Here is a 27,500-nt window from a genome sequence, read left to right on the forward strand (position 1 = left end):
AGCGGATGACGGAGCACTCAAGTCATTTATTTAAGTAAAAGTAGAGATATTACATTTCAAAAATACTTTAAAGTAAAGCTTGACTTGTAGTAGATCAGCATCTATAGGATCAGTGCAGTCTGCGGACAAGTCAGCACGATCACTACAAATTGGGTGTGTGTGTAATATGACAAAATTTATGTCAATTTATTAATATTAATTAGTGGTAAAGACAAAGTCCAGCTGAGGCTGATGAGACAATCATCAGTTCTGCAGGTGTTTGGTCATAAACCAAAGTATTGGACACAGTAAATGCTGACCTGATGATGGTGTTCATGAAAAGTCAGAACATCACCAAGTTATTACAGTTCATCCTGCGGGGAACACGAAGGTCTGAAGAACCACGTTTCATCACAATCCATCACGGAGATGTTGAGATATTTCAGTCAGAACAAACTGATGGACTGACTGACATCATCATCCACATAACCTCCCTGCTAACACGACTAAACACTTCTTTTTTAAGATGCTAACATCATATAAAATTCTTTATACAAGTTGCTGAACTTGATGTTTGCATTGAAGCACAACATGTTTAACATCTTTTTTGCTTGTTTCAGGATGCTGGAGTTCTTCCAGAGGACGGAGACCAGGACAAACTACCCCAATGCTCTCCGAATCTCCAACCTCGTCATGTACATCGTCATCATCATCCACTGGAACGCCTGCCTCTACTACTCCTTCTCCAAGGCCATCGGTGGGGTCACTGGTTTGAACCCTGACTCTGGTTGTTTGACCTGTGGTTACTAAAAGACTCTGACTTTGAAAGACTCTGTCCTGTCTCGTCCCTGCAGGTTTCGGTTCAGACAGGTTCGTGTATCCCGACCCATCAGATCCAGAGTTTGGTCGTCTGGTGAGGAAGTACGCCTACAGTATGTACTGGTCCACGCTGACGCTCACCACCATTGGAGAAACCCCCCCGCCTGTGGAGAACTCTGAGTACTTCTTTGTCGTCACTGATTTCCTGGTGGGTGTGGCTTTTTATTTCATCTACTAAATGAAGACATGCATTTTTTAAGGCTGGATATATTTTCAAATGTTATAATTTGGGAGTTTGAGGCTCTGCTGAGTGAGAACCAAACGTGATGCCACCCACTGGTTTGTTGACTACAGTTTTAAACCTCAAGTTTGGATTTACAGGGGTCGTCATCTTGGGTTTTTTTGGAACCAGAGCTCAGTGCTCAGTACCAACGAGAGCATGGAGCTGATTGGTCATGTACTGCAACTTGGGCAGTGTTGGTTTTGACTCGTCCATTCAGCAGGAAATAATGACTTCCCTGCTTGGTCATAAAGTTTGCCATAGTACAACTGGACAGTCATTAAAACACGTTTCTGCAAACATTTTAGTTGAGAAATGGTCAAACCAGTAACAGAATCTTGATTAAATATTTGTTCAGCACTGTCTAGTTTGACAATTTGGTCCAGTCTATCTTGTATTACAGCTAAAAGACATATTAGGCATGAAATAATCAATTTAGTAAGAGAATGTTTATCATAATCGATCAATACTGTCTAGTTTGACAGTTTGACCTGAGTCTGGAACTTGATGTCCATCTAAGCTCAGTCTGTCTCAGCCAACTTCAAACTTGAAATATTTCAGCTTTTCTTTTATTTTAAGTTTTCATGGAAATATTCGACCTGTTCTTCTCCAGGTTGGTGTGTTGATCTTTGCCACCATCGTTGGCAACGTCGGTTCGATGATCACCAACATGAACGCTGCCAGAGCGGACTTCCAGGCTCGAATCGACGCCATCAAACAGTACATGAGCTTCCGAAAGGTGAGTTACTCAGTTAGTGGTTAAGTTACACAAAGTGGTTTGAAGAAAACAAATACATTGTCTTGTAGGGATGAGCATCAGGTACTGTGGTCTGTTCCCAACATTTCACTGCAGCTTTCCAAAATAATACTCCCATAGTCTGAACTTTAACCCCTGTGTCCTCTTCAGGTGACTAAGGACCTGGAGAAGCGTGTGATCAAGTGGTTTGACTTTCTGTGGACCAATAAGAAAGCGGTGGATGAGAGGGAGGTACTAAAGTACCTGCCTGACAAACTGAGAGCTGAGATCGCCATCAACGTCCACCTGGACACCCTGAAGAAGGTCTGCATGCACTTCACAGCACTCCTAGTTAAGAATCAGTTGAAGTGAGTGAGGAAACACCAGCAGGTTTCTGTTCTGTGTCGTTCTGTTGCAGGTTCGGATCTTTGCGGACTGCGAAGCCGGTCTGCTGGTGGAGCTGGTGCTGAAGCTGCAGCCGCAGGTCTACAGTCCAGGAGACTACATCTGTAAGAAAGGCGATATCGGCAGAGAGATGTACATCATCAAGGAGGGAAAACTTGCTGTTGTTGCCGACGACGGTATCACGCAATTTGTTGTCCTGAGTGACGGAAGCTACTTTGGCGAGATCAGCATCCTGGCTATTAAAGGTAAACTGACAACAGTTTGGATGATTTAGACGGCCATGCTGTTTTCTGTGGATTGTTTGAAAGATGTCACAAAATATGCTCATGAAATTTGGCACTGGGACGTTCTGATGTCCAAAGGTCTCATAACCTCAGAACCATCAAGCAGGAGGGTGAATACTGGACTTAGATACCAACATGCTAACATGTTAGCATCAAATCATTTTCTATAAAATATTTGCAGAGGTAATTTTTAAGTGTTTGAAATCCAGCTTTGTTTACATCCATGTTTACCAGCTCGTAGTCTTCTTCTTCTCTGTCTTTGTGTGTTACTGCCACCTGCAGGACAGTGGTATCATATAAACCTGTTGTAACATGGTATGGCTTGGCTCAACTCTACTCACTGGAAACCACTGGAGTCCAGTCCGGTCCAGTCCGGTCCAGTCCAGTGTAGTCTGGTCTAGTCTAATCCAGTGCTAGAATCCAGAATCCTCTGGTTCTTCCCAAAACAAAACCTTGTTTATTTGAGTTGTTGATATTTGACTTTCAACAGTAAAAGCTGATTAAAGATAGTGTCTTAAATTAAATCTAAATAAGGCAGAACATGTGGTTGTTTTTGTTCCCCAGAGAGCTTTTTCACACTGTATATCCTCAGTCCTGGGCTAAGAGTTAACCCTGGGATAACTTAGCCCCCTTTTCACGCACACATTGTTGATTAAGGGTTAACCTAAACCCACGGCTGTCTGAGTCACTGTACTTCTACGAGGCCTACATGACAAATTCTATTCTATTCTATTCTATTCTATTCTATTCTATTCTAGAATTATGATGAGGTTAGCCTTGTTTCACACTGGTGTGAAGTTGATTTTCAGGGGATAACCCCATAAACTCAGGGCTAGCCCAGGCCTAGGCTTACACCACTTTGGTTTGTAGCAGTGTGAAAGCTTTTTTAGCCTGAGGCTAATAGCCCAGGCTAAAAAGCTTTGTAATTTTGGGATGTCCCCAATGAAAGGTCACTAATGTGAAAGGTGACATGGTGAGTTCTAGTTCTAGTTCTGCTTTTAACCCTGGGCTAAGTGCTGTATGAAAAGTCCCTAACAGTCCATCTTGTTCTTGAACAGGCAGTAAGGCAGGAAACAGGAGGACGGCCAACATCAGGAGCATCGGTTACTCCGATCTCTTCTGTCTTTCCAAAGACGACCTGATGGAGGCGCTAACAGAGTATCCTGATGCTAAAGCCATGCTGGAGGAGAAGGGACGGCAGATGCTGATGAGGGACGGACTGCTGGACCTGGAGGTACAGTCACATGATCTGATACAGAAACAAAAACAGCTGATCTGATCTAAAAGTAATAACTGGTCTTGTCCTGCAGGTGGCAGCACAGGGCCCCGACCCCAAAGAGATCGAGGAGAAAGTGGACCGGATGACGAGCACTCTGGACGTCCTGCAGACACGCTACGCTCGGCTGCTGGCCGAGCACGAAGCTACTCACAGCAAACTCAAACACCGAGTCACCAGGCTGGAGAGAAAGGTAGCACCGCCGCCGCCGCGAGCTGACCAGCCGGGGGATGCTCCGCCCCCAACACCTGACCCCCAGACAGCTAAATAAGAAGAAAAGAAGTAGGATGGAAGCCAACGGAACAGGACTGGGCTCGGGTTAGCCAGAGGGTGGAGAGTAAGAGGTCTGAAATCCAACTGGATAAAACAAACAAACAAAAAAAAGAATCTGGTTTAAAAAATTCAAATTTAAAATCTGGAAACAAGAAAAGAGAAAAGAAACTGCTGTGTCATCAGAGTACAAGAGGATGACTGAGCTTCAGGAAAACTAAGGAAAAGAGAGAGAGAGAAAATGTTACGTATGTTTATAGTAAATATTTCCTGTGTAAAACTTTGTAATTATAATGTATTATATATATGTGTAAACACAATAATCAGCACCATGTCTGTTCCTCTGGAGCGTTTCAACATCACAGCTATGATTCATGAGTCTGTCTGAGTTAAAAACAGATAAATACACTTTACAAACATCTGCAGAACAAGCTTCACTCTCCAGACCACAGTCTGCTTCAGAACCAGTAGAGGTCAAAGGTCAAACTCACTCATGTAGTTTGTTTTTCTAAGAACAAGTTTTTTTTTGTTTTTTGTTTTTTGCCTGTCCTGTTCGTTTCATTTTATTTCAGGGCCTGTGCAGCCAATCACATCCCTGCTTTGTATAAATAGTTGTTAAAGCTACTTAGTAAAAACGTGAACCAAATTAACTCTGGAAGCACTGCGCTGAAATAAAGATATTTTATAAGGAAAAACACAACTGTCTCTTTTATTTTCACACAGCTACACTGGAACAGCATCTGTTGTACAGTCTATGGTTGAGACTGACATGTGACTTTTAAAACAATAAATTAGTCCCACATGAGTTTGGTAGAAGGTACTTTTATTTAAGAAAAAAAAAAAACAGGTACAGAGGAATAAATAAATAATTTATTGAAAAAATGAAAATGAATAAAAACAGAGGTATACATACATTATTTTTATTTTTAAATTAAATAGTATAATCTAAAGTGTGAAAAAAATATTCTTAGTTTTTATTTTAAAAGAATTCAAAACTGAGCTACAAATAAACAGTTTTAATTTTTATAAAAACAGAAATATTCAAAACAAAAGTATCAAAAACTATTTTATTTTAAAAGAATTAAAAACGGAAGAATAAATAAATTTTCTTAACTAAGAAAGGATCGACTTATTAATCATATGATATAAATTGATTGTTTCTATTTTTGTTTTAAAACAAACCAAAACAATGAAAAAAGAATCATCAGTAAATTTTTTTTATTTGTAATTTTTTTGGGCTCCAGATTATGAATGAAACGTCCAGCTGTTATCGTTGACACGTCGCACTGCCAGCGTGTCGCTGTGCACTATGGGACATGTAGTTCTGTACTCACAAACTCTACAGACCGCAGAAGTTATAGAACTACGAGTCCCGGCATGCTCACTGCGCATGACACCGAAGCTCCAGACTCCACTGCTGCTGCAGACTGCTGAGGTGTGTATGACAGAAAGCTTCTCAAATATCTTCTCCGTGCGTTTTTTGATGTGAAACCTTTAAATAAATCAGCTCAGATGAATAGTTACATTTTCCTAACTCATGTTTACAGGATGTGACGTCTGTTTCCGCTTGTTTTTCCTGCTAATTTTAACGACAGCAGTGAGTGAGTTAGCTTACCGGAGCTAGCCTGTTAGCTGTAACTGACAGTTTGATGTGAAGTTGACCGTTAACGTTGATAAACTCCGTGAGTAACGGGTTTCTGCCTCTGAACACGGTGAAGAGATGTTGTATTAATCATATAGTCAAACTCGGTGTCATGGCGGCTTATTGAAGCGTCATATGTCAGGTAGCTGTTAGACTATACATATGATTCTGACAAACATCTGTGAAAGGGTTAAAATCAACTGTCTGTCTGTTGTCTGGCACGTTTATAATGTTGGTGTATATATGAAATATTTAATTAGTCCATAAATGAATTATTTAAGGCTTAATGTGGTCAGGCTGACATCATTTTCTCTGTAAACCAAACTCCTGTCAAAAATCTGCTGATTTACTGCGCCTCTGCTGCAGTGATGAAGACTCCAGAAACTGAGGAAACAGGCTTCAGTGGACTGTATAAATGATGATTTGTTTGCTAAAACTTGAGAATAATAGAATAATCTCCTTATTTGGGCATAGTTTGTAGTTAGCAGCTAATATAGCTATGATATTAGTACCATTATATGAGACTAGAGATCAACCTAAAATTTAGATATCGTCATTGGAGAATAAATTGAATGAAAATTTGATCAAAGTTATGAACAAGTTGGTGTGAAGTTGATTGATCAAAGACACAGTGAAGGTGTGATCATGTTCATCAGTTTCAGTCAATAAAAATCTGACCTGTGATGTTTTAATGGGAATAATTTTGGAGAGAAAAAATTAATATTGGATCATTTTCACGACCACCTGTCTCTAGAGTTCTGGAGGCGGTTGCCATGGAGCCGGCCTGGCGACAGCAGGGCAGGGGGCGTGGCCGGAGTCAGGAAGGTGAGAGGTCACGTCCCCCTCAGAGGGAGAACCAGAGGCCGGGCGCCGCGGGACGAGGAGGAGGAGGAGGAGGAGGAGCGAGGACCAAATCTGGACCAGTGGCGCCTGGACCTGATCCAGGTGAGGACGGACTCTCGTTAACCCACTGCTGGTCATGAGAGCGAGCTCACCTGGTGACCCGGTCTTCTCTGTGACTCACAGGTGTGACGGTCCAGTCCAAGTTCGAGGAGATCAGGAAGTCCAATCAGGCCGCTGCTCAGCGATTGGTGGAGACCCAGATCAGCTGCTCCTCCTCTGATGATGAAGACAACGATGAAGACGCAGCCGTCGACCATGAGGGCGGAAAGAGGGGGAAGATCCTGGAGTCCACCTTCACCACCTACGCCGACCAGACAGGTGAGCCTGGTGTTACCATAGAAACAGCAGGTGTGTTTAGTTTAGTTTTATAGTTTTTATAAACAAACCAGATTGAACACGTTAATATTCAGGGAGCTTTAGAACCGCTGGTAGTTTGTGGTTGTCTGTGGTTTGAAGTTTGTGCTGCTGTTAAAACAAACCTTTGAGAGAGCAGCTTTGGGAGTTTCATCTCCCTGAGGGTTCGAGTCAAACTGAGTCCAGACAAGTCAGCACATGCATTTGCACGGTCTGTTTACCTGCACATGTTTACCTGCACATGTTTACCTGCCCATGTTTACCTGCACATGTTTACCTGCACAGAGTTTTTCCCTTATTCTGAAAGAGATAATATTCCTACAAAGCTGTTTATGTGGCTAAAGAAAGTGAATATTTCTGGTTACATGCAGCCGTATCTACTCTGATTATAGATGTTTCTTGGTGTTGGATTAAGATTTTTTTCCACTGTTGTTGTGTTTGTTGTGTTGTGTAAACACAGCCTCCGTCTGTCACTTGTTAAACCTCCTGCATAAAAAGGTGGATGTTTCAATATTTGTACATATCCAAAAACCTGTCGTCCAGGTCTTTTGTGTTTGCATCTGTGTCTCTGCAAACTGTTTGTTTTCAGCTCAGGAGAGTAAACAGATGAGAGGTCGTGTCTCACAAACTGCAGTAAGAACACAACCGAGACACACATTCTGAATTTGTTGTAAACGTTTTCAAAGTCAACGTCCCACGTCTGAATATGCTTCATTCAGAATAAGACCTGATTCAAAACATCCAATCACAATCTGCTGTTTACACAAACTGCATCAAATTCAGAGTTCTGACATATTTTGGATGAAAGTGTGAAATGATTGTGCGTGTAAACGTACGTCCACGTGAACATAGAATGAATCTAATACATGCTGTCCTGTCATGCTGAAGCTGGTGAAGCTACTGTTTATAAAACAGCAAAGATAATGTTTGATATTTGAATTTGATCTTTAAAATATTCTGTCTCTGTCTCCGTCCTGTCTGTCTGTCTGTCTGTCTGTCTGTCTCCAGGTGGGGATGTCTCAGGTCTGGCCAGAACTGGTCAGTATGTCAGCGACCTGTTTCAGTCTGGAGCTCTGACCTGTCTCATCTGCATCGCGTCCGTCAAGAGGACACAGGCGGTAAGACACACACACACAGGGACGGGCACTTCATGGTGCGTTCAGTAAACTGAGAAATCTCAACTCAAATGACCACAGAGGTTAATTAAAACAGAAACATTTCTATTTTTTTCTCATTTTCCTTTGTTGAAACACATCAGCCCACATCTGTCGCTACTTTATTATTCTTTCACTGCAGCATTTTTAATAGTTAGACGCTAAAATCTGAGCAAACTCCAATTCATTTCTACATAAACGTCCTATAAAAACTGAATATCCAGTGTTAATAAATAAATGAACAAATGAAGCTGCAGCTGTCCTCTCTCTGACTCCGTCTTTGTCTTCGTCCAGGTGTGGAGCTGCTCCAGCTGTTTCTCTCTCTTCCACCTGCCCTGCATCCAGAAGTGGGCCAGAGACTCGGCCTTCCTCGTCTCCTCCATCACTGATGAAGACTTTGGTCAGAAGCAGCATCCCTGGCCCTGGTGAGGAGGAGGAGGAGGAGGAGGAGGAGTTTAAAAAACTAGTCAAACCAATTAATCAATCATCAGAATAGTTTAATAATTTAATGATTGATTAATCATTGCAGCTGTAAGATAAAGTCACAGTCTGCTGAGGTATTTTTTTTATCACAGTGATCAATATATTGGTAAATCCATATTTATTAATGTTTCAGTTGATTTTTTTGAAGAGTTTTTGGACAGTTTTAATGTTAAACACGTGGTGAACATCTTCAAGTGTTCTCAAACAGTTCATAAAGACAATAACAGATTATAAAGAACCATCAGTCACGTCTCTGATCTCATTTTCTGTCCACAGTCCAAAGTGTCGAGCAGAATATCCACCCAGTGCCACGCCCAACAGGTACGGAGCTTTAATGTCACTGTGTTACTGCAGAGTTAAACAAGGACAGGCTGCGTTCACACCAAACAACCAGTAAATAAACACAACAGTTTCTGGGGATCCACTCAGTAAAACTGACAAACCATCATGACCCAGTTCACAACAGTCATCAGTAAATCTTGGACAGAGATGAGTTGTCCATAAATTAACTGATTTACTGACACTTCTGCATCACCTGATATTATCTCGGTTTGTGTTACTGAAAACATCCACGATAAATACTTTATGAATCAGAAATATCTACATTTAACCTGAGCTAACAGGTCATTTCATTGTTTGTGTTTCCTCTCATATATGACATTTAGCCTTCTTCATAAATTAAACAGCCTCTCTTTTTCCTCTCATCAGTAAAACAATAATTTTACCTGCTTAAGAAAATATTCTGCAGATATAAATCTTAAATTTGCAGAATAAATTCCATATTTTTTTTACTTATTTGTCTGTGAATAAGTAAGACAGCAGGTCTGTGAGCAGGTCAGTGCTGCTCTTTCTCCAGCAGGGGGCTCCACACTCCACACAGCTCAGGTCAGAGTGAAGTGCCAGCTGTTAACTGAAGGAACAAACTGCAGAAGAGCTGCAACAATTAGATTAAATCTGATAAATTATTATAGATTATAGATTTTTCTGCTTTTTCTCATCTCCCATGATGTTAAACTGAATACGTTCAAGCTGTGGAGCAGCTGGTTTGACAAAAAGAAATCATTTTAAAGACGTCACTTTGTGCTCAAGGAAGTCGTTCTTTTCACTCGTTTCAAAGATTAACTGAGGAAATAATGTGCTGATTAATTGATTTAGTTTGTTGAAGCTCTAAACTGTTTGTGTGTTGCGTTCAGGTACATGTGTTACTGTGGGAAGCTGCAGGATCCTCCAGCTGACCCCTGGTTGGCTCCTCACTCCTGCGGCTCCGTCTGTCAGAAGGAGCTCAAACCTGCCTGTGGACACACCTGTCTGCTGCTCTGTCACCCTGGTAACCACACACACGCACACACACACACACACACACACACACACACACACACACACACACACACACACACACACACACACACACGACCTCGTTTACAGCCGGATTAATTAGAATCATTAGTAACTCACAGACTCGACTCTGTCAGTTGTTGTTGTTGTTGTTGTTGTTTTCTCTCATCAGTCAAACATGACTGTAATGTTTTCATTGTGTGTGATGTGATGGTCATAAGTAGTGAGGAGGATTTCTGACAACACGCCTAAAACAGGCTTCAACATTAATGGGTTTTTTTTGTTTTACTTGGCTTGTCTGCCAAATGTGTCAGAGATCCATCTGCTCACAGTTGATTTCAACTTTCCTCTGTACAAAAAGTTTTATTTATTATCAGTTATCAGATAATAACAAAGTCTAAAGGTAATAGTTCTGTTAAATTGTTTGAAATAGTAGAAAAAAGTCTGAATTCTTCTTAGATGTGAATATTTTCTGGTTTCTTTTCTCTCTGACAGTAAACTGAATGTCTTTGAGTTGTGGACTAAAGACATTTGAGGACGTCATCTTGGATTTCAGTCTACATTTTTCATCATTTTCTGACTTTTTATGGACCAAACAGCTAATCAGTTAATTGAGAAAATGATCAACAGATTAATTGACAATGAAACTAATTATTAGTTGCAGCCCTAAAACTGACGTGGCAATAACAGTTACTCAGAAAGCTGGTCTGAAAAACCAACATGGATAAAAATGATGATGTGATAAAGACATGAAAGATCACATGACTGTAACTGTCAGTGAACTGATCTGAAACCTGCTGCTGCTGTAGCATCTCTGCATCTACGCTAATATTTAAATGTGTGTGTGTGTTTTTTCAGGTCCATGTCCTCCATGTCCAAAGATGGTGTCTGTCTCCTGTTTGTGTGGCAAAGCTAAGCCCCTCCCCCGTCGCTGTAGCAACAAGGTAAAAGGTTGAAACTGTGATGTTGATGTGTTTTAATGAACTGTTGTCTGATGTCTGCAGGATTCTAGAGATGATGCCTGAAATGATCTCTGTGTGTGTGTGTGTGTGTGTGTGTGTGTGTGTGTGTGTGTGTGTGTGTGTGTGTGTGTGTGTGTGTGTTGTCGTCTCTGCAGGCCTGGTCGTGTCAGCAGAAGTGCAACAAGTTGTTACCCTGCAGACAGCACACCTGCACACAGCCCTGTCACACAGGTACTCACTGCTAACAGTCCCACAATGCACTGCACCGCCACATTCAGTATATATGGAAGAGACTGTGGTGCCACAATGCAACATGGCCGCCTGTAACTCCTGTGTGTGTGTGTGTGTGTGTGTGTGTGTGTGTGTGTGTGTGTGTGTGTGTGTGTGTGTGTGTGTGTGTCAGAGTGCTCTCCCTGTCCCAGAGTCAGTGTTCAGAAGTGTGTGTGTGGACGAGAGGAAGCAGAGAGACCCTGCGCCAGCCCTCAGTGGAACTGTACACAGGTACTACACACACACACACACACACACACACACACGCACACACACACACAGTACACAAAACTACACACTTTCTTTACTTTTTACAGACACGCTTTTAATTGATTACCAATTTATTTGTTTATTTTTGTTGATTATTGGTTATTTATCATTTTATTGTCATTAACAAATCTTTTATTTTCATCTTCTGTATTTTTTATCTTTAAACTTTTAAACCTTTTATTTCTTCTCCTTTCATTTACTTTTTAAAACTTTTTGGAGTTTTTATTGATTTTATCTCTCTGTTAGTTTTTAATCCAGACTCTGGTGTTCTCTTTTTTGATGAGTACTGTTCTTGTTGTTCTCATTGTTCTTATTGTTTTATTGTATGAAGCACCTTGTGTTACGTTCTTCCTCCTCCTCCTCTTCCTCTCTCAGGTGTGTGGTTCTCCTCTCTCCTGTGGGAATCACACCTGTGAGATTTTGTGTCATGGTGGAGTTTGTCCTCCGTGTCCTCGCTCTGTCAGCAGATCCTGTCCCTGTGGAAAGACCAGTGAGAGAGACACACACACACACACACACACACACACACACACACACACACACACACACACACACACACACACACACACACACATACACACACACACACACACACAGTCTTTGTAACTGTTGAATGAGACAGCCATGACACTCATCTGTTTCACTGTCTGCTGGTATTTTCTAAATGTCACTGTCTATCTCTCTCTCTCTCTCTCTCTCTGTGTGTGTGTGTGTGTGTGTGTGTGTGTGTTTAGAGTCATCCCTGCCATGCACGGAGGAAGTGCCGCCATGCGGTGACACGTGTGACCGCCGTCTGTCTTGTGGAAAACACACCTGTTCAATGAGGTGTCACCGAGGGAGCTGCGAGACCTGCAGACAGGTCGCACGCACACACACACACACACACACACACACACACACACACACACACACACACACACACACACACACAGAGTAGAAACTCGCACACACTGACACACACACTCTGACTCTGACTGTGTGTGTGTTCCAGGAGGTGGAGAAGGAGTGCAGGTGTGGCAAACACAGGAAGTGGATGCCGTGTCATAAAGAATACCTGTGTGACTCCAAATGTCCAAAAACTAGAAGCTGCCAGAGACACCAGTGCAGGAGGAAGGTCAGTACACACACATCATCTTCATCAATACGTCTGTTTGTTTATAGATCAATCAGTTACTTCAGATTTGTCTCACCTGTGGACCTGCAGTGATTTGTAATAACTGTGGAAATCGTCTGTGGGTTTAATCTGAACATCTGTGACATCATCATGTGATCCATTATGTGTGTGTGTGTGTGTGTGTTTCCCTGTGGTGTAAATGTCAGAGTGATGCTATCTAATCAGTGTGTGATCTGATAGTTAAAGGTTGACTGACGGTGTGTCTGTGATGTCCGTCTGTCATCAGACTCACTCAGCTGATAACAACAGTTCAGTTTCATCTCTTTGGGTTTAAAGGATCAGTTTAATGTCACTGAGGTTTTTTTTAAATGTGAGAAACTAAAGTGAGCTCAAACAAAACGTCTTCCTCTGTGGAGGAGAAACTCGTGTTCATCTGTAAAGTGAAACAAAAGAAGAAGAAGAAACAGCACTATTCATTCTTCTCTTTAAACTCTTCTTCCCATGATGCCTTGTGTTTCAGTGTTGCCCCGGTAACTGTCCTTCATGTGACCAGAGCTGTGGTCGAACTCTGGGGTGTCGCAACCACAAGTGTCCCTCTGGCTGTCACCAAGGTAACACACCTATTGATTATTGATTCATCATTTAATCAACTGAAATTAGTCAAAAACGTCTGTCATCATTTCCAACATGACGTTGTCAGGTGTTTTTCTTTTATCCGACTGACGAACAGTCAAAGATCTTCAGGTTAGTTTGATATAAACCAGAGAGAAGCTGTAAATATTCTCACACTAACCAGAGAATTTTATTTCAAAAATTCACTCACAATGTTAAATCAATTACCAAAATAGTTCCTTTTTCATTTTCTGTCTGGTCACTGATCAATTAATGGTCATATTAATCAAGTCTGCAGAGAGCGAACACAAACACCCACTGATGATGAAATTTACATCAAACAGACGCTCACAGACGGTTCGACTGTGATACTGACTTACCTGTCGAGCAAATTTCATGCAGGAGAATTAGACGTGTTTCCATCGACCGGTTTAGTTGATCAGAAATACTGATCGGTTGAACTATTTATCAGTGTTTTCAATATTTAGAATATGAGCTTGACACATTCTGCGGTTTGAAGACTGCTGTGGGACATTTTGTGATTTTGATAAAAGTTTAGTTCCTGGTTCCTCCAGAGGTTCCCAGTTCTCTGTGTGAGACAGAACCTCATCTTGTTCAACAGGTTTCATTAAAATTTAAATAAGTCCTGCTGACATTAGTCCTGGTTCCTCTGTTATAAACATGACACACACACACACACACACACACACACACACACACACACACACACACACACAGGATGTCACATCACATCATTATCTGTCTGATTTGTTGAGGGAGTCACAGCTGGTGGAAGGTCAAAGGTCAAATTCAGGAAAATTCTGACCCACAACACCTCCTGAAGAGTGTGTGTGTGTGTTGTCATTTGTTCCAGTTGATAGGGCTGAACAACACACACACACACACACACACACACACACACACACACACACACACACACACACACACACACACACACAGATTTGAATGTGTGTGTTTGGGAAAATGTTGACCTCTGCTTCCTGTCAAACATCATTAATCCTTTTTATTAAAGATGTGTGTGTGTGTGTGTGTGTGTGTGTGTGTGTGCAGAATAACAGATAGCTTCCTGCATCTATTGTTCGCTGATCAGACGATTAAAGGATAATTTATGCGTCCGTCTGCCTCATGATTGGCTGAATAGATTAGAGTTAATTTATTTGTGCTCCTGCGTGCTGATTGGCTGCTCTGACCTTTCAGGGCGGAACAGATAGAAGGTCGCGGTGCCGCCAACGCATCAGCATGCAGATAACAGACGACACCGAGGCCTCTCTCTCTCTCTCTGTGTGTGTGTGTGTGTGTGTGTGTGTGTGTGTGTGTGTTAACTTATGTGACGCTGCTGAAATAAACTTTGGTATTTAGTTCAGCTGATCAGAATAAACTTTATACAGTTTATTAATTATTAATTTAATAAATTCTTAAATCATCTCTTCAGTGCTCTTCAAAATAAAAGCATGAAAGTCCCCTGGATAGTTGAATCTTATTGTAGGTTCATGTTCTGACCATTAGCTTTTGAGAAATCAGGCTCTACATACTGCGATACCCATGAGTCTCAGCTGCTGTTGCCATGGAGAGAAACTAGAGTAACTAAACTGATCTAGAATGAAGGAGTTTGAAAATGACATCTGTGGAGTTTGAGATCATCATGGAGCCAAACAGTGGAAGTTAACTGTCGTTCTATCACCCAGTGAAGGTTTTATCTGTGTCAGCTGTGACGCACGCACACACACACACACACACACACACACACACACACACACACATACACACACACGCGCGCACACACACACACACACACACACACACTCAGTGCTATCTGCTGTCACACACTCGCTGTGTTATGTTGATGGGAGCCTTTATAGAAGCCACAGCAGAGAGAGTGTGAGCAGACAGTGAACAGTGAGGGTGCGTTCACACCTGCTCTGTTTGGTTCTCTGGATAAAACAGACTGTGTTCTCTTTGTTCTGTTAGTGCAGTTCTTTTTTGCTGGTGTGAAAGCTGTCAGTCAAACCCTGATACAGACCAAACTACTGCACCAGGACGGCTTGGAAAGGTGGAACCACCAGTCAGTTTCCTAAATAATGCTCATAATCAGATATTTCATCATAAAGACCATAGATCTTCACATCAGCTTGAACTTCTGTCAGTCGTCTGAATTTGATTTCCCGCCGTGGGTTCTGATGGTGCAGGATGAAACTGTCCAATCATCAAGTTACCTTCATCACTTTGTGCGTAAACACGAACCAGACCAGAACTAAAATGCTAAACTTTATATAACTGTTAGACTGTTAGAGCCTCATTGACTTGACATCGACTTTGGGATGAATTTTTGTCACTCACATTTAAAACACATGATGAAGACATTTTCAAGTCAAACCTCATTCAGTTTGGACGTCTGACTTTAACAATGTTGAACCTCTCCTTTCTTATTGGTTCTCTATATGAATCAAAGTGTCTCACCTGTCCCTCAGGTAGTTGCTATCCCTGTCCAGAGTCGGTGGAGGTCAAATGTACATGTGGTTCCACCGTCTTGACTGTTCCGTGTGGTCGAGAACGGAGCACCAAACCTCCTCGCTGTAAAGAGACCTGCAGGTAAACACGCAGGACCTCCACCCGTCTGATCCCGTCTCCACCAGGACCTTCAAACAGTTGACTCTGCTGCTGTCTCCCGCAGGTGTCCTTCATCCTGCCACCACCCGAGCAGAGAGCGCCACCGCTGCCACCCCGGGTCCTGCCCCCCCTGCAGACAGCCCTGCCTGCTGCCGCTGACGGGCTGCAGCCACACCTGCCCACAGGCCTGCCACGACCTGGTGCTGGTCAAGTCCCAACAGGTGAGAGACAGACGTCACACTGACTCATGTCTCATGTCAGTATGTTAAAACTGAAGCTACAGTTGTTAGCTTAGCATAAAGCCTGGAGACAGGAGGACACAGCTAGTCTGAATGGTTAAAAACAAAAGTGTCATTGATCCCTGCAGTGTAAAGAGTTTCCTGTTTCCTGTTTTCTGTCAGAGAATAAATGATGTTTGGTGAACCTCTGAGTGATTTTCTTGGTGTGTGTGTGTGTGTGTGTGTGTGTGTGTGTGTGTGTGTGTGTGTGTGTGTGTGTGTGTGTGTTTAGGTGCAGTTAGCAGGTCCTTGGGAGCAGCCATCTGAACCAGCGTTTGTGAAGAAAGCCCTGCCCTGTCCGCCATGTCAAGTACCAATACCAACGTACGTCAAACACACACACACACACACACACACACACACACACACACACACACACACACACACACACTCTTACTATTAAAAACATAAAAATAAACATGGTCTGTGAAGGAAACTCAGCACTTCCTGTATTTTTTCCACAGTATTTTTAGTATTATACTGAATATATGAGGAATTTGGGGAACATGGGGATTTAGAAATAAAGGCCTGGTTCTCTCAGAGCAGATTTTTGATAATTAACAGCACTTTTGATCAAGTTATATTAAATTTGAGGTAGAAAATGTTGCATATTGACATGAAAAACTGATGTATATGTAGCATAAACAGCCTGTCAAGTCAAAATAAAATGAAACAAACTGAGAAGGTTGACGTCTGATTCTCAGTCTCACATTAAAATGATGTTCTTTGTTCTCACTATGTGGTCCCCAGACACACAAACCCTCTACTACATACACACACACACACACACACACACACACACACACACAAATTCCAAGATACTTTGGTTCTGTCATGGACCATTAGACCTGAGATTAAAAAAACACTTTGCATGCTGTGTGTGTCTGTGTGTGTGTCTCTCTGTCTGTGTGTCTGTGTGTGTGTGTGTGTGTGTGTGTGTGTGTGTGTGTGTGTGTGTGTGTGTGTGTGTGTATGTGTGAGAACAGTTGTGTTTGCCAGCTGCCTGCAGCTCTGTGACGCAGTGAACGACCAACACCGCCGTGTGTGTGTTGATGTTGAAGATACTCTCAGGCCAACAGCCACAAACAGGCCTGACACTGTGTGTGTGTGTGTGTGTGTGTGTGTGTGTGTGTGCGTGCGTGTGTGTGTGTTGTATAGCTTGTATTCAGTTGTTTAAATAACTGTCTGTGTGTGAACATTAGTGCTGCAACAACTACTTGATTCATCAATTAGTTCTCAGTTTATAAATGAATCAATTACTTTTGATAATTGATCAATAGTTTTGAGTAATTTTTAAGAAAATTTTTCAGATTTCAGTTTGTTAAATGTGAATATTTTCTGGTTTCTTTCTTCCTCTCTGACAGTAAACTGAATATCTTTGAGTTGTGGACAAGACAAGACATTTGAGGACGTGATCTTGGACTTAATGAAACACTGATCAATATTTTCTGACATTTTAAACAACTGATCAGTTAATCATGAAAATGTTCGACAGATTAATCAGCAATGAAAATAATCTTTAGTTGCATCACTGATGTACACATTATCCTGTAGTAGGAAGAAATGGGAGCTTTGTAAGTTTATAACTTAATGGAAGTGAATGGGGAGTTTTTGGATTCAGTCACCAAACTGATGTGAAGAATGAATGGAAGTGAATAACACGACTGAACAGAATGAAGGTAGAATGATGTAAAGGTAAACAATGGAAGAGAAGGGAAGTCCTCACAGTTTTAGTGATGGTGTTAAAATAAGCAAACTGAATTAACTGAGTTCAATTAAATACAATAAAGTTACATCAGGAAGTAAAAAGTTCATGGGACTGAAGTCAATGGGCTGTCAAAGTGAGTGTGAGACAAGGTAGAAGAGAACAGGATGAATGGAAGAGAATGGGAGGTGGTAGAGTGGTGATTCAAGAGGTCAATAAACAAGAAGTCAATGTTGACAGAATGTTGTTGTTGTAATGAATAAAAGTGAATGGGACACTCCCTCTCCCTGTGTTTGTCTTTCAGGGCCTGTTTTGGAGAACATGAGGTAAGAACCTGTCTGTTTACAGTCTGTGTTCACTTCACCTTCTGTTCCTCATGGATCCATGTTTGTCTCCTTCTTATAAACCCTCTTTAACCTGTTTTTGACCTCTTCGTCACCATTTACACACATTCTTTAACACAAAAACTTTGTGTATCTGCCTTTGTTTTTAGATTGATCACTTCCTTCACTCCCCTTTTTATCTGTAGGCCGTTCCCTCCCTCCCTCCCTCCGTCCTCTCGTTGGTGTTTTCTTTTCTGTCTTGTTCTTTCGTTCCAAACGTCGTCCATTATTAGTTTGTCCCTCTGACCTCCTCCTCATTCACTCCTCCTCTCTCTCTATTCGTCTACTTTGTCCTTCTCTGTCTCTCTCTCATATAATTCCCTCTTGCATTTCATCCCATTTAGTTGCTTGGTATTCAACACACTCGTACACACTCGCACACTCGCTCACCTTCAGACGAGGTCATGAAACACTCTGAGAGATGTCTGAACTGAACTCTGTGTGTGTGATGATCAGGTCAGCCCGGTGCCGTGTCATCGCCGGGGGCGATTCTCCTGCAAGCGACCTTGTGGACGACCTTTGACCTGTGGAAACCACGACTGCAGCAGGGAGTGTCATCTGGTTACCGACGGCAACAAGGTGATGACCTCATTAGGAAGTCGTTATGAGATGATTCATAATGGTGACATGTTGTAGTTTTTATATAAACCTACACTTTAATATTCAACTGAAGCTCCTTTTACAGTTAGTCTTTTAAAGCTGCATCATTTCGATTGGCCCTTCCTAAGTCCCGCCCTTACAGTTATTTAGCTAGCTAATCTATATCAGTTGCTAGCTAGCTGGTCACATAGCTAATGTTTGGAAATGCCTCCAGTACATCCTAAAATACTGGTATTGGTGAGCATGCAAGAAGTTTCTGGTTTATTAAACAGGAAATGGGACGCTGTTGTTGTCTCGTACGGCCTCGTACACCATGTTTTCCCAGGATATGATGTACAGTATTGACTGATAGGCAAAGTTCAGTCATCAAGAAAAAAAGGTATCAAAACATCTCAAAAAGTCAATCAATCTACAGGAGTTATTTATGTAGCATTTTGCTAACAGTAACTAACTTAAGACTAAAGACTATGTGGCTTGAAAAAGATTCAAACGGCTACTAAGCTTTCTCAACTGTTATTGGAGCACAAAGGGAGAAGGGGCGGGACTTAGGAAGGGTCAATGGACTGATTAGTTGTCTGGCAGAAATTTTGATCATTGATAAATCGTTTGTAATTTTTAAAACAGAAGTTCTTAATGTTTAGAATGAGTTCTTAACAAAGTCAACAGAATATTTTTTTGTTTTTCGCAGTTTGTCAGATAAAATGACACCTGAAGTTCACATGATGATGATGAGCAGGTTATTAACTAGATGACTAATCAGACCAGCGCTCTGTCTCTCTGTAGTGTGAGGTGTGTGAGGAGGGCTGCTCTAAGCCCCGCCCCCCTGGCTGTCCCCACGCCTGCCCCCGCCCCTGTCACCCCGGCAACTGCCCCCCTTGCAGCCAGATGATCCGCCAACGCTGCCACTGCAAGATCAGCATGCTCTACGTGGAGTGCATGTCAGTACACTCACGTCACACACACTAAATTATTTACCCTCTGTAATTCTTGTTGTTGTTTTCAGATGTGAAGTTGTAAAAGAAAACACACACACACTGTAGTTCCTGCAGACAGACAGTTAGAGACGAGCTGTTGAACACAGTGGAACACTTATTTTATTCATATATTATATTATGATATTATAATTTAACTAAAGAGACAGATTGTCCTCAGGAGACGGTGGAGACCAGAAATGGAACAAAAAGAGATTATTGCTCTCATCAGGACAAAAACAACAGCAACAGTTACTGCGGGCTCAAGAAACTTTGTTTTATAATCGATAAGGTTCTATTGAACATGAAAGTATTGATCGATTGATTTTTGTCTCTGCAGGAAGTTGACATCAGCTGACGAACAAACGAAGGTGGAGCTGGGCTCCTGCAACAACCAGTGTCCTAAAGAGGTGAACACACACACACACACACACACACACACACACACACACACACACACACACACACACACAGAGCTAATGGCCATCTATGGAGACCTTGGGCTGGGCCCCAGTTGCATCATGGGACTTGTTTATCAGACTTTGGAAGTGGAGTCACCTGCTTCCCATTACTGTGTGTGTTTGTGACACCATGTAGACGAAGTGTTGAAGTCACACTCTTACTTCTTTCTTTCCTTCCTTTCTTTCTTCTGTTTTTATTCCATCCCGATCAATAATCAATAATTGTCAGTGTCATGGCAGCAGTAACACAATACCATCCATTCGCCTCTCTTGCTCTCGTTCCAATAATCAATTTAGCTCTGTGGCGCCAGACGACTCTCTCTCTCTCTCTCTCTCTCACACACACACACACACACACACACACACACACACACACACACACACACACACACACACACAGTCTCTCAGAGTGTGTTTTACTTTCACCTGGGAATGATTTAGCTGTTTCATTCTGTCACTTACTGGCACTGACACACACACACACACTTGAAAGAACACACAGTCAGTGTGTGTGTGTGTGTGTGTGTGTGTGTGTGTGTGTGTTCAGTCAGAGGAGTGTTTTCAGAGTCAACAGTAACTTCAGCTCTGATTTGGAATAACAAACACACGTGTTCAGTGGCTGCAGAACGACTCGACAGGCTTCAGTGGAAGAATTTCGATCATAGATGATCAAATCAATAATCTTTAGAGGAATCAGAGACGATAACTGAAGAATGAAGATGTTTGGTTTGTTCACACAGTAAAACAGTAAAAGATGTTTTGTATCCTAAAGTTTTCCATATCGTCAAACATTAAATCCATTCCAGCTGTTTTCATGACTGAGCTGCTCGGTTGAACAACACTGACTGGACGATACAGATGTAAACTGTAACTGAAGTGATTATTAATTATGATCTGTAACTTCCATGTGGACGGAGACATATAGACAGATCCTGACACTCGGGACAACTGTGACTGTCAAAATAATGTTTTCATCATCCATCTTTCACCAGGTTTCATCAAGAGGTAATCTGGGCATGATGCATATTATTGAGACATTGTGTTTTATTGAGAAAGTGAAATGGACATTTTCATTCTTAAATCTGACAGAAACGACGGCTCTGTCTTTATTTGGCGATAGAACGATTGAAATCTGTCCTGTAGGAGCTGAATATGAAGATGTGATCAAACAGAGTCACAAGTTGAATGATTCCTGCTTTAAGATGCAGACTGATGATTCTGAGCTTCAGTCGTCCAGGAGACATTTAGACATGAAAGACAAAACAGAGAGAGACAGACAGAGACAGAGAGAGAGAGAGACAGAGAGAGACAGACAGAGACAGAGAGAGAGACAGAGAGAGACAGACAGAGACAGAGAGAGAGAGAGAGAGACAGAGAGAGAGACAGAGAGAGAGACAGAGAGAGAGACAGAGAGAGACAGACAGAGACAGAGAGAGAGAGAGACATCACGTTTGTTTTCACTGGTTTAACAGGTCGGTTCATGTTTCCTCTGGAGGAACCAGAGACTCTCACTGTTTGTCTTCTTTGTTCTCTGGAAATCTGTAAGAGTCTCATGGATGTCTGTTTGTTCTCTCTCTCTCTCTCTCTCTCTCTCTCTCTCTCTCTCTGTGTGTGTGTGTGTGTGTGTGTGTGTGTGTGTGTGTGTGTGTGTGTGTGTGTGTAGCTGAGCTGCGGCCATCGCTGTAAGCAGGTGTGTCATCCAGGAGTGTGTGAGGAGAAATGTCAGCAGAGGGTGAAGCTGCGATGTCCCTGCAAGAGGATCAAGAAGGTACGAACACACACACACACACACACACACACACACACACAGAAACACCTCCTCGTCACAGATGTGACGGACCACAGCTCATAAAGTTTATGTCCAAATGAAATGAATGAATGAAATCAGAGTGATTAAATTAATGTCAACTGGTGTGATTCATTCTGTGTTGAAGGAAGGTGTAAGGTTTGTTTATTTATCTGTGTGTGTGTGTGTGTGTGTGTGTGTGTGTGTGTGTGTGTGTGTGTGTGTGCAGGAGTTCCCGTGCTCTCTGTCTGATCAGTCTGTTCAGTGTGACGACACCTGCAAAGACCAGCAGAGGAAAGTCAGCCAGGTACACAAACACACACCTGTACAGTCAGTGAGTGAGTCACACCTGAATACACACTAACCTCTGTCTGTCTGTCTGTGTGTGTGTGTGTGTGTGTGTGTGTGTGTGTGTGTGTGTTTTCAGCTGAAGGAGGCGGAGCAGAGAGCAGCTCAGGAGGAGGAGCAGAAGAGACTTCAGGTCAGTCTGACATCACTGTACTGATTCCAAAACAGTTTATTTATTTATTTATTTATCTATTTTATTTATTTATTTATATACTTTGATAAGACTATGAAAGTATTAATAACTAAAAAGTCTAAAGTTTTACCTGCAGAATCTTTAAGTTTGAACTGAGTTTAAGCCGTGTGCCCTGTTAACCGTCTGTCGACGTCCTGTGCGTTCAGGAGGAGCTGGAGGCGTTCGAGAAGCGTCAGCAGCGTGGAGGTCGCAGGAATAAGAAGCGGGGGAGGAGGGAGGAGGTGGATGATGACAGGGGCGGGGCAGGGAGGTGGAGGAGGTGCCTCACCTTCGTCCTCGTCCCGCTGGGTGGAGCTCTGCTGTCGGTCGCCGCCTACTACCTCGTGACCACCACGTCCTGAAGCGACACACGAACAGAAACATTTCTACTGTCCATCGTCTCGTTTGAGTTCAGTCTCATTTCACTGTGACTCTTTTTATTTTAGTTTGACTCTTTTTTTCACATTTATTCTCCGATTTTGATTCTCTTAAGATTAAAATTTAGTTAGATTTTTTTTTCATAGTAACAGCAGCTGTAAATTAGTTTCTTCCTCTTTGAAGTTGAAGGTTGGTTTTTTCAGCATTGTGATACCTGAGTTTCCATAGCAACGCCAAAAACAACCCATAAAACTGAAACATTTTTAATATTTTCCAGCAAATAATCCAAACCTCTAAAGGTCATTGGTGTTAAATGTCTGAAGTTGTTTTTATTTTTATAATTGATTATTCAGTCAATTATTTTCTTTGATTGTTTGGTCTATAAAACATTTAAACGTCTCATCGGATTATAAACCGAGTTGAGCAGCAACTAACGATAATTTTCATCATCTGGAGATTATTGTCTGTCTGATCAATAACACTGAAGCTGAAGGCGACGTCAGCGAATGTTCTGCACGAGCAACAGTCAGGATGAGGTTTATAAGGTTAAAGCGAGTTCTCACATTTCAGAGGCTTTTCTATTGATCGAATGATTGATGATTGATTAATCAGCTCCAGACTGAACAGAAATAATTTTTTTAAATTCTATAATAAAAACTTACAGAAGAGTTTTTGGAGCAGAGACGAGAGGAAAAAAATAAGACAAGGAAGAAAGTGTTGTTTTGTTTGTTTGTTTGTTTGTAGTTTGAGAATAAAGGTGATTTTTCAGTTTTAGTGGCAAAAACAAATCAGAACTTTTTTTTTTTTTAAATGCAAAAAACCCAAAACCTTCCTCTTTTTTTTTTCCGGCCCTAATACTGTAAAAACTGAGGTGAGTGAAAAATTCCTCCGTCTTCAGTCGTTTGGATTTAAAAGGCAGTTTCTGTTTGTTTGTTTGTTTGTGTCTGATCATCTGGGTTTGACTTCTTGTCATGTGATCTGAATAAAAGTTACCCAGATTTTTCTTGTGATTGGATGAGGTGTCTTCTTCTGTCTGAATTAAATGTACAGACTCACATTTTTTCATGTAGCCTTTCAACCAACCACATTGAAGTGCAGCGACTTTCGTGTAATAACAAACTAAGTTAGCCCTCTGAGCTAACGTGTGCTAATGACGCTAAAAACGACTGCTGATTAAAAACATGCAGGACTTCTATCTGTGTTATTTAGTGGTCACCGTGGCTGATTACTCGGCCACCATGTTCACTAGTTTGGTAGCCCCACCTCTTCTGCTACGTAGACAAGATGGCGACCGTTGATGGCAAGAAGTAGTGCAGTTTGTTTTGCAGGAAATATGCACTCGAAACAGGAAGTGTTGATGTGAGACTTTTCACGAGGTCCTTGATGGAGAACTGAACTTTCCTCAAAGCCACCAAACTCCTATGACAAAAATATTTTCATTTTACCTCACAGAACTCGGAGCTGTTGGTCTGTGGCTGCCTCGGTCTGTCCAGAGATGACCGCAGATGTTTTCCTCAAGTTGAAAAATGTACGTATTTTTGGTTTGGTCACGTTTAGTCTGATCAATACAACAGTGATTATCAGTAAAAGCTGAACAGGAACTTAACGTGAGACTCAAGTCCAAATCAACACGTGTCGCCGTCATAATCTCCTGGTTTCACTGCTTAGCATTGACGTCACCGACAGAAAGAAAACACTAAAAACTGAAGATTTATGTCTTGAAAAGGTTTGACTTTCAGACCCTTTGATGTAAATTTAAATCAAAATACGTGAAACCACGTGATCGATGCTGCTTCACAGAGACAAACACTGACACAACTTTTAACCTTTTAACATTTTCTGAAGCTTCTTGATGTTTCCACACTTTGTATATTATTAAATTTGTTGATGTACAAAGTAAAAATGAATTCTGTTTTTTGGCTGAAAACCTGTAATTGCATCTATAAGAACATATAAGAGGATTCTGATTGGTTCATTTATTTGGAAATGAAAAAAATAGAAACAGTCTGATGTAATATTTTTTTGTGAGGACACAGTCTTCAGATATTAAACAGAAATCTTAAACTGGTCCTGAAATGTTAAAAATTGAATGTAGTTCTCCCCCCCGCCCCCCCCTTTTTTTCTTTGATAAATAAAACATTTAAAACAAAACATTTTTTCTGTATCATTTATAATTATTTGTTAGTTTATCTCTTATCAAGAAAGAAAATATTGATCAAAGTCAAAGATGACGTCCTCAAATGTCTTGTTTCTCAGTTTACTGCCAGAGAGGAAAGAAAACAGAAGAAAATGATGTTGACCAATCTGGTTGCCATGGTGATGAAGTTTGCTAAAACTTTTTTTTTTCTTTATCAGTTTGATTCTCTGATTCAGCGTCTTTAAAGCTTTAATATGTTACAACTGTACATTAAGATTTTCCAGCAGCTGGGACACATGGTGGTCCACTGGAAGGGGCGGGACTTATCGGCAGGACGGTTTTCAGGACAGGAACAAGAAGTCAGGTTGGTCCTCACAGGATTAGAAGTCCCAGGAAGACACAAACCGAACACACACACACACACACACACACACAGACACAGACACGAGACTCCTGTCCCAACATGCTCTTGACCGTGAGTTGTGTTTAATCCGTTGTTAAGGCTTCGTCACGTGCAGACAACCTGAGTGTGTGTGTGTGTGTGTGTGTGTGGAGAGAGAGAGGGAGAGAGAGAGAGAAGGTAGAGTCTGAGGGGGCGGAGCCAGCAGCAGCGTGTCTCGTGCTCGGTGAGTTTTAGCGGGGCGGCTCGCGGTCAGGAGGCAGAGGGATGGTCTCGCGCTCAGCGGCGGGCAGCATCACGTCATGTTGTCCGCGCGGCTCGAGACCTGCCCGCGTGTCACCTTCAGCGGAGCGGGAACTGCGGCGGTGAGTCTGTCCGTGTCTGTGTCTGTGACTGTCTGTCTGTGTGTCTGCGCTACTGTCCTTCAGCCTCTGTCCCCGCTGTCCTCTGTGTCTCTCGGCTGTCTCCTTGTCTCTGTCCTCCGGCTCTTCTTCTTCTACGGTCCTGTCAGTTTGTCTCTGTTTCATTTAAAGACGTTCAGAGACGCGAGCTCCGGTTAAAACTTAATAAAATTAATTAGTGGACAAAATATTTTTTTCTTCTTCTGTTTCATCTCATCATAAACTGATCAGAGCTGCAACTTATCAATAAATCTGAAATGACTGTCTTAATTAATGGTCTAATATTTTATTAGTCTCTTCTGTAGATAACTCGAACTAAATGATGCTTTTTTTAAATCTGATGTTTCATTTTTTCAGTTGAAATCTTTATTTTTTATTAATATTTATTTTTTGGGTTATAAAATGTGTGAAAAAAAAATCCCAAAACGTCTTTAAATGATTTTTTTTGTCCATCCAACAAGTTTTGCTTATAACAGTTGATTAATTTTCTGTTTATTTCTATTTATTTAATCTGAGTCTTTGTGTCTTCTGACTGAAAAACTGTTTGAAAGAACTTAAAGGTAAAAAGTACATGGAAACTGAATTATTTATTTGTCATTTTATATTTATTTCATTTAATTATTTCCAGTGTTTCATGTTTGGTGGTAGTTTAGTTCTATTCAGTGTCACATCAGCCAGAATCATTTTATACATTATTGATATAAAAATCAGGGCTGTAAGTAACAATTATTTTCAATGTCGATTAATCAATTTGTTTTTTGGTCTAAAATGTTGAAAAATGTTTCTTAAAGTCCAAGATGACGTCCTCAAATGTCTTGTTTTGTCCACAACTCAAAGATATTCAGTTTACTGTCAAAGAGGAAAGAAAACAGAAAATATTCATATTTAATACATAATCGATCAACAACTGATTCATCTTTTCAACTCTAATCTACTGTTTATTTCATTTTCATTCTTTGTCCAGTTTCTCAGTTAATTAAATTAATCATTTGGTGACAAAAGTAAATTTTCTCCAAATGTCCCCTTTTGTCCATCAAACAGTCCAAAATATGAAGATATTTAGTTTATTAAAAGACACACAGAAGCTGTAAATTTTCATATTTGAGAAGCTGGAATCAGTAAATTTTGTTTGTTTGTGTTCAACAAATGATTTAAACAGAAATTTGCAAATTAATTAACAGACTTTTCACTGCAGCTTTAAAACAGGGACATTTATATTTGACTCACATCAGTTTCAGTCCAACACAAGATTAAATCTCGTTAGATATTGGAAATAAAGTGAAAGTTTAATCCAGTCATATCACATAAATGCTGTCTAAAGTTTGAGCGATGCACGACTCAAAAATGCTGCTAAATTTTTAAAAGTTCAAATAAAAAGCAGCATCTGTGTCGAATAACTGATGTGAAGCTGCTGGATGTGAATTTCATTCTTCATGTGAGCAGAATATTTATTTCACTGTTTGTTTTTTAGTTGGCAGCTTAATCAAAGTGCATCTTTACAAATGTTTTATTAACAGTTTAAGAGACGCTGCTGGATTTGTCTCCATATCAAACGTAAAAAAAAATGGTACAAAACCACTTTTAAAACTGGTTCTGCAGATAAAAATACACAGAAACATTTATATTTACATAAGTAGTTTAGTTTTATTTGTTGCCTTTTTGAAGACATCTGTTTTTTTTTTAAAGACACTTTAACAGAATCAT

General features: G+C 41.1%; 3 protein-coding genes across 7 annotated transcripts in view; all 3 read left to right on the forward strand.

Annotated features, from left to right (window-relative positions):
- cnga1b (cyclic nucleotide gated channel subunit alpha 1b) overlaps window positions 1–4,749 on the forward strand; it is a 16,504-nt gene extending 11,755 nt beyond the window's left edge. For both annotated transcript variants that reach the window (XM_084712026.1, XM_084712025.1), the window contains 7 exons: window positions 600–736; window positions 834–1,006; window positions 1,692–1,817; window positions 1,986–2,138; window positions 2,233–2,464; window positions 3,562–3,737; window positions 3,814–4,749. In XM_084712026.1, the coding sequence (XP_084568152.1) occupies window positions 600–736; window positions 834–1,006; window positions 1,692–1,817; window positions 1,986–2,138; window positions 2,233–2,464; window positions 3,562–3,737; window positions 3,814–4,050 (1,234 nt within the window). In that variant the 3' untranslated portion in view covers window positions 4,051–4,749. The remainder of the gene's footprint in view (window positions 1–599; window positions 737–833; window positions 1,007–1,691; window positions 1,818–1,985; window positions 2,139–2,232; window positions 2,465–3,561; window positions 3,738–3,813) is intronic.
- Window positions 4,750–5,423: 674 nt separating this feature from the next.
- Window positions 5,424–23,868, forward strand: nfxl1 (nuclear transcription factor, X-box binding-like 1). Of its 2 annotated transcripts, none has more exons than XM_084712000.1 (25): window positions 5,424–5,484; window positions 6,446–6,636; window positions 6,718–6,912; window positions 7,957–8,066; window positions 8,397–8,527; window positions 8,862–8,906; window positions 9,779–9,912; window positions 10,779–10,864; window positions 11,038–11,113; window positions 11,286–11,383; window positions 11,798–11,912; window positions 12,157–12,281; window positions 12,414–12,536; window positions 13,057–13,147; window positions 15,638–15,758; window positions 15,841–15,997; window positions 16,287–16,378; window positions 18,064–18,085; window positions 18,599–18,721; window positions 19,526–19,680; window positions 20,054–20,123; window positions 21,838–21,942; window positions 22,190–22,267; window positions 22,388–22,441; window positions 22,648–23,868. In XM_084712000.1, exons 2-25 carry the CDS (start codon window positions 6,465–6,467, stop codon window positions 22,840–22,842), a joined length of 2,673 nt encoding a protein of 890 aa, XP_084568126.1. In that variant the 5' UTR covers window positions 5,424–5,484; window positions 6,446–6,464; the 3' UTR covers window positions 22,843–23,868. The 2 variants fall into 2 exon arrangements, with proteins under 2 accessions (XP_084568126.1, XP_084568127.1); XM_084712001.1 differs by lacking the exon at window positions 5,424–5,484 and adding an exon at window positions 5,713–5,731.
- A 1,309-nt stretch (window positions 23,869–25,177) lies between these two features.
- Window positions 25,178–27,500, forward strand: part of corin (corin, serine peptidase) — a 26,717-nt gene continuing 24,394 nt past the window's right edge. For all 3 annotated transcript variants that reach the window (XR_014769046.1, XR_014769047.1, XM_084711989.1), the window contains exon 1: window positions 25,178–25,760. Coding sequence is in view for 1 of the 3 variants with exons in the window: in XM_084711989.1 (XP_084568115.1) it covers window positions 25,698–25,760 (63 nt within the window). In the remaining 2 variants the exon portion in view is untranslated. The remainder of the gene's footprint in view (window positions 25,761–27,500) is intronic.

Source organism: Lutjanus erythropterus, chromosome 23 (assembly GCF_056507025.1).
Source record: "Lutjanus erythropterus isolate fLutEry1 chromosome 23, fLutEry1.hap2, whole genome shotgun sequence".
NCBI classification, from domain to species: domain Eukaryota; kingdom Metazoa; phylum Chordata; class Actinopteri; order Lutjaniformes; family Lutjanidae; genus Lutjanus; species Lutjanus erythropterus.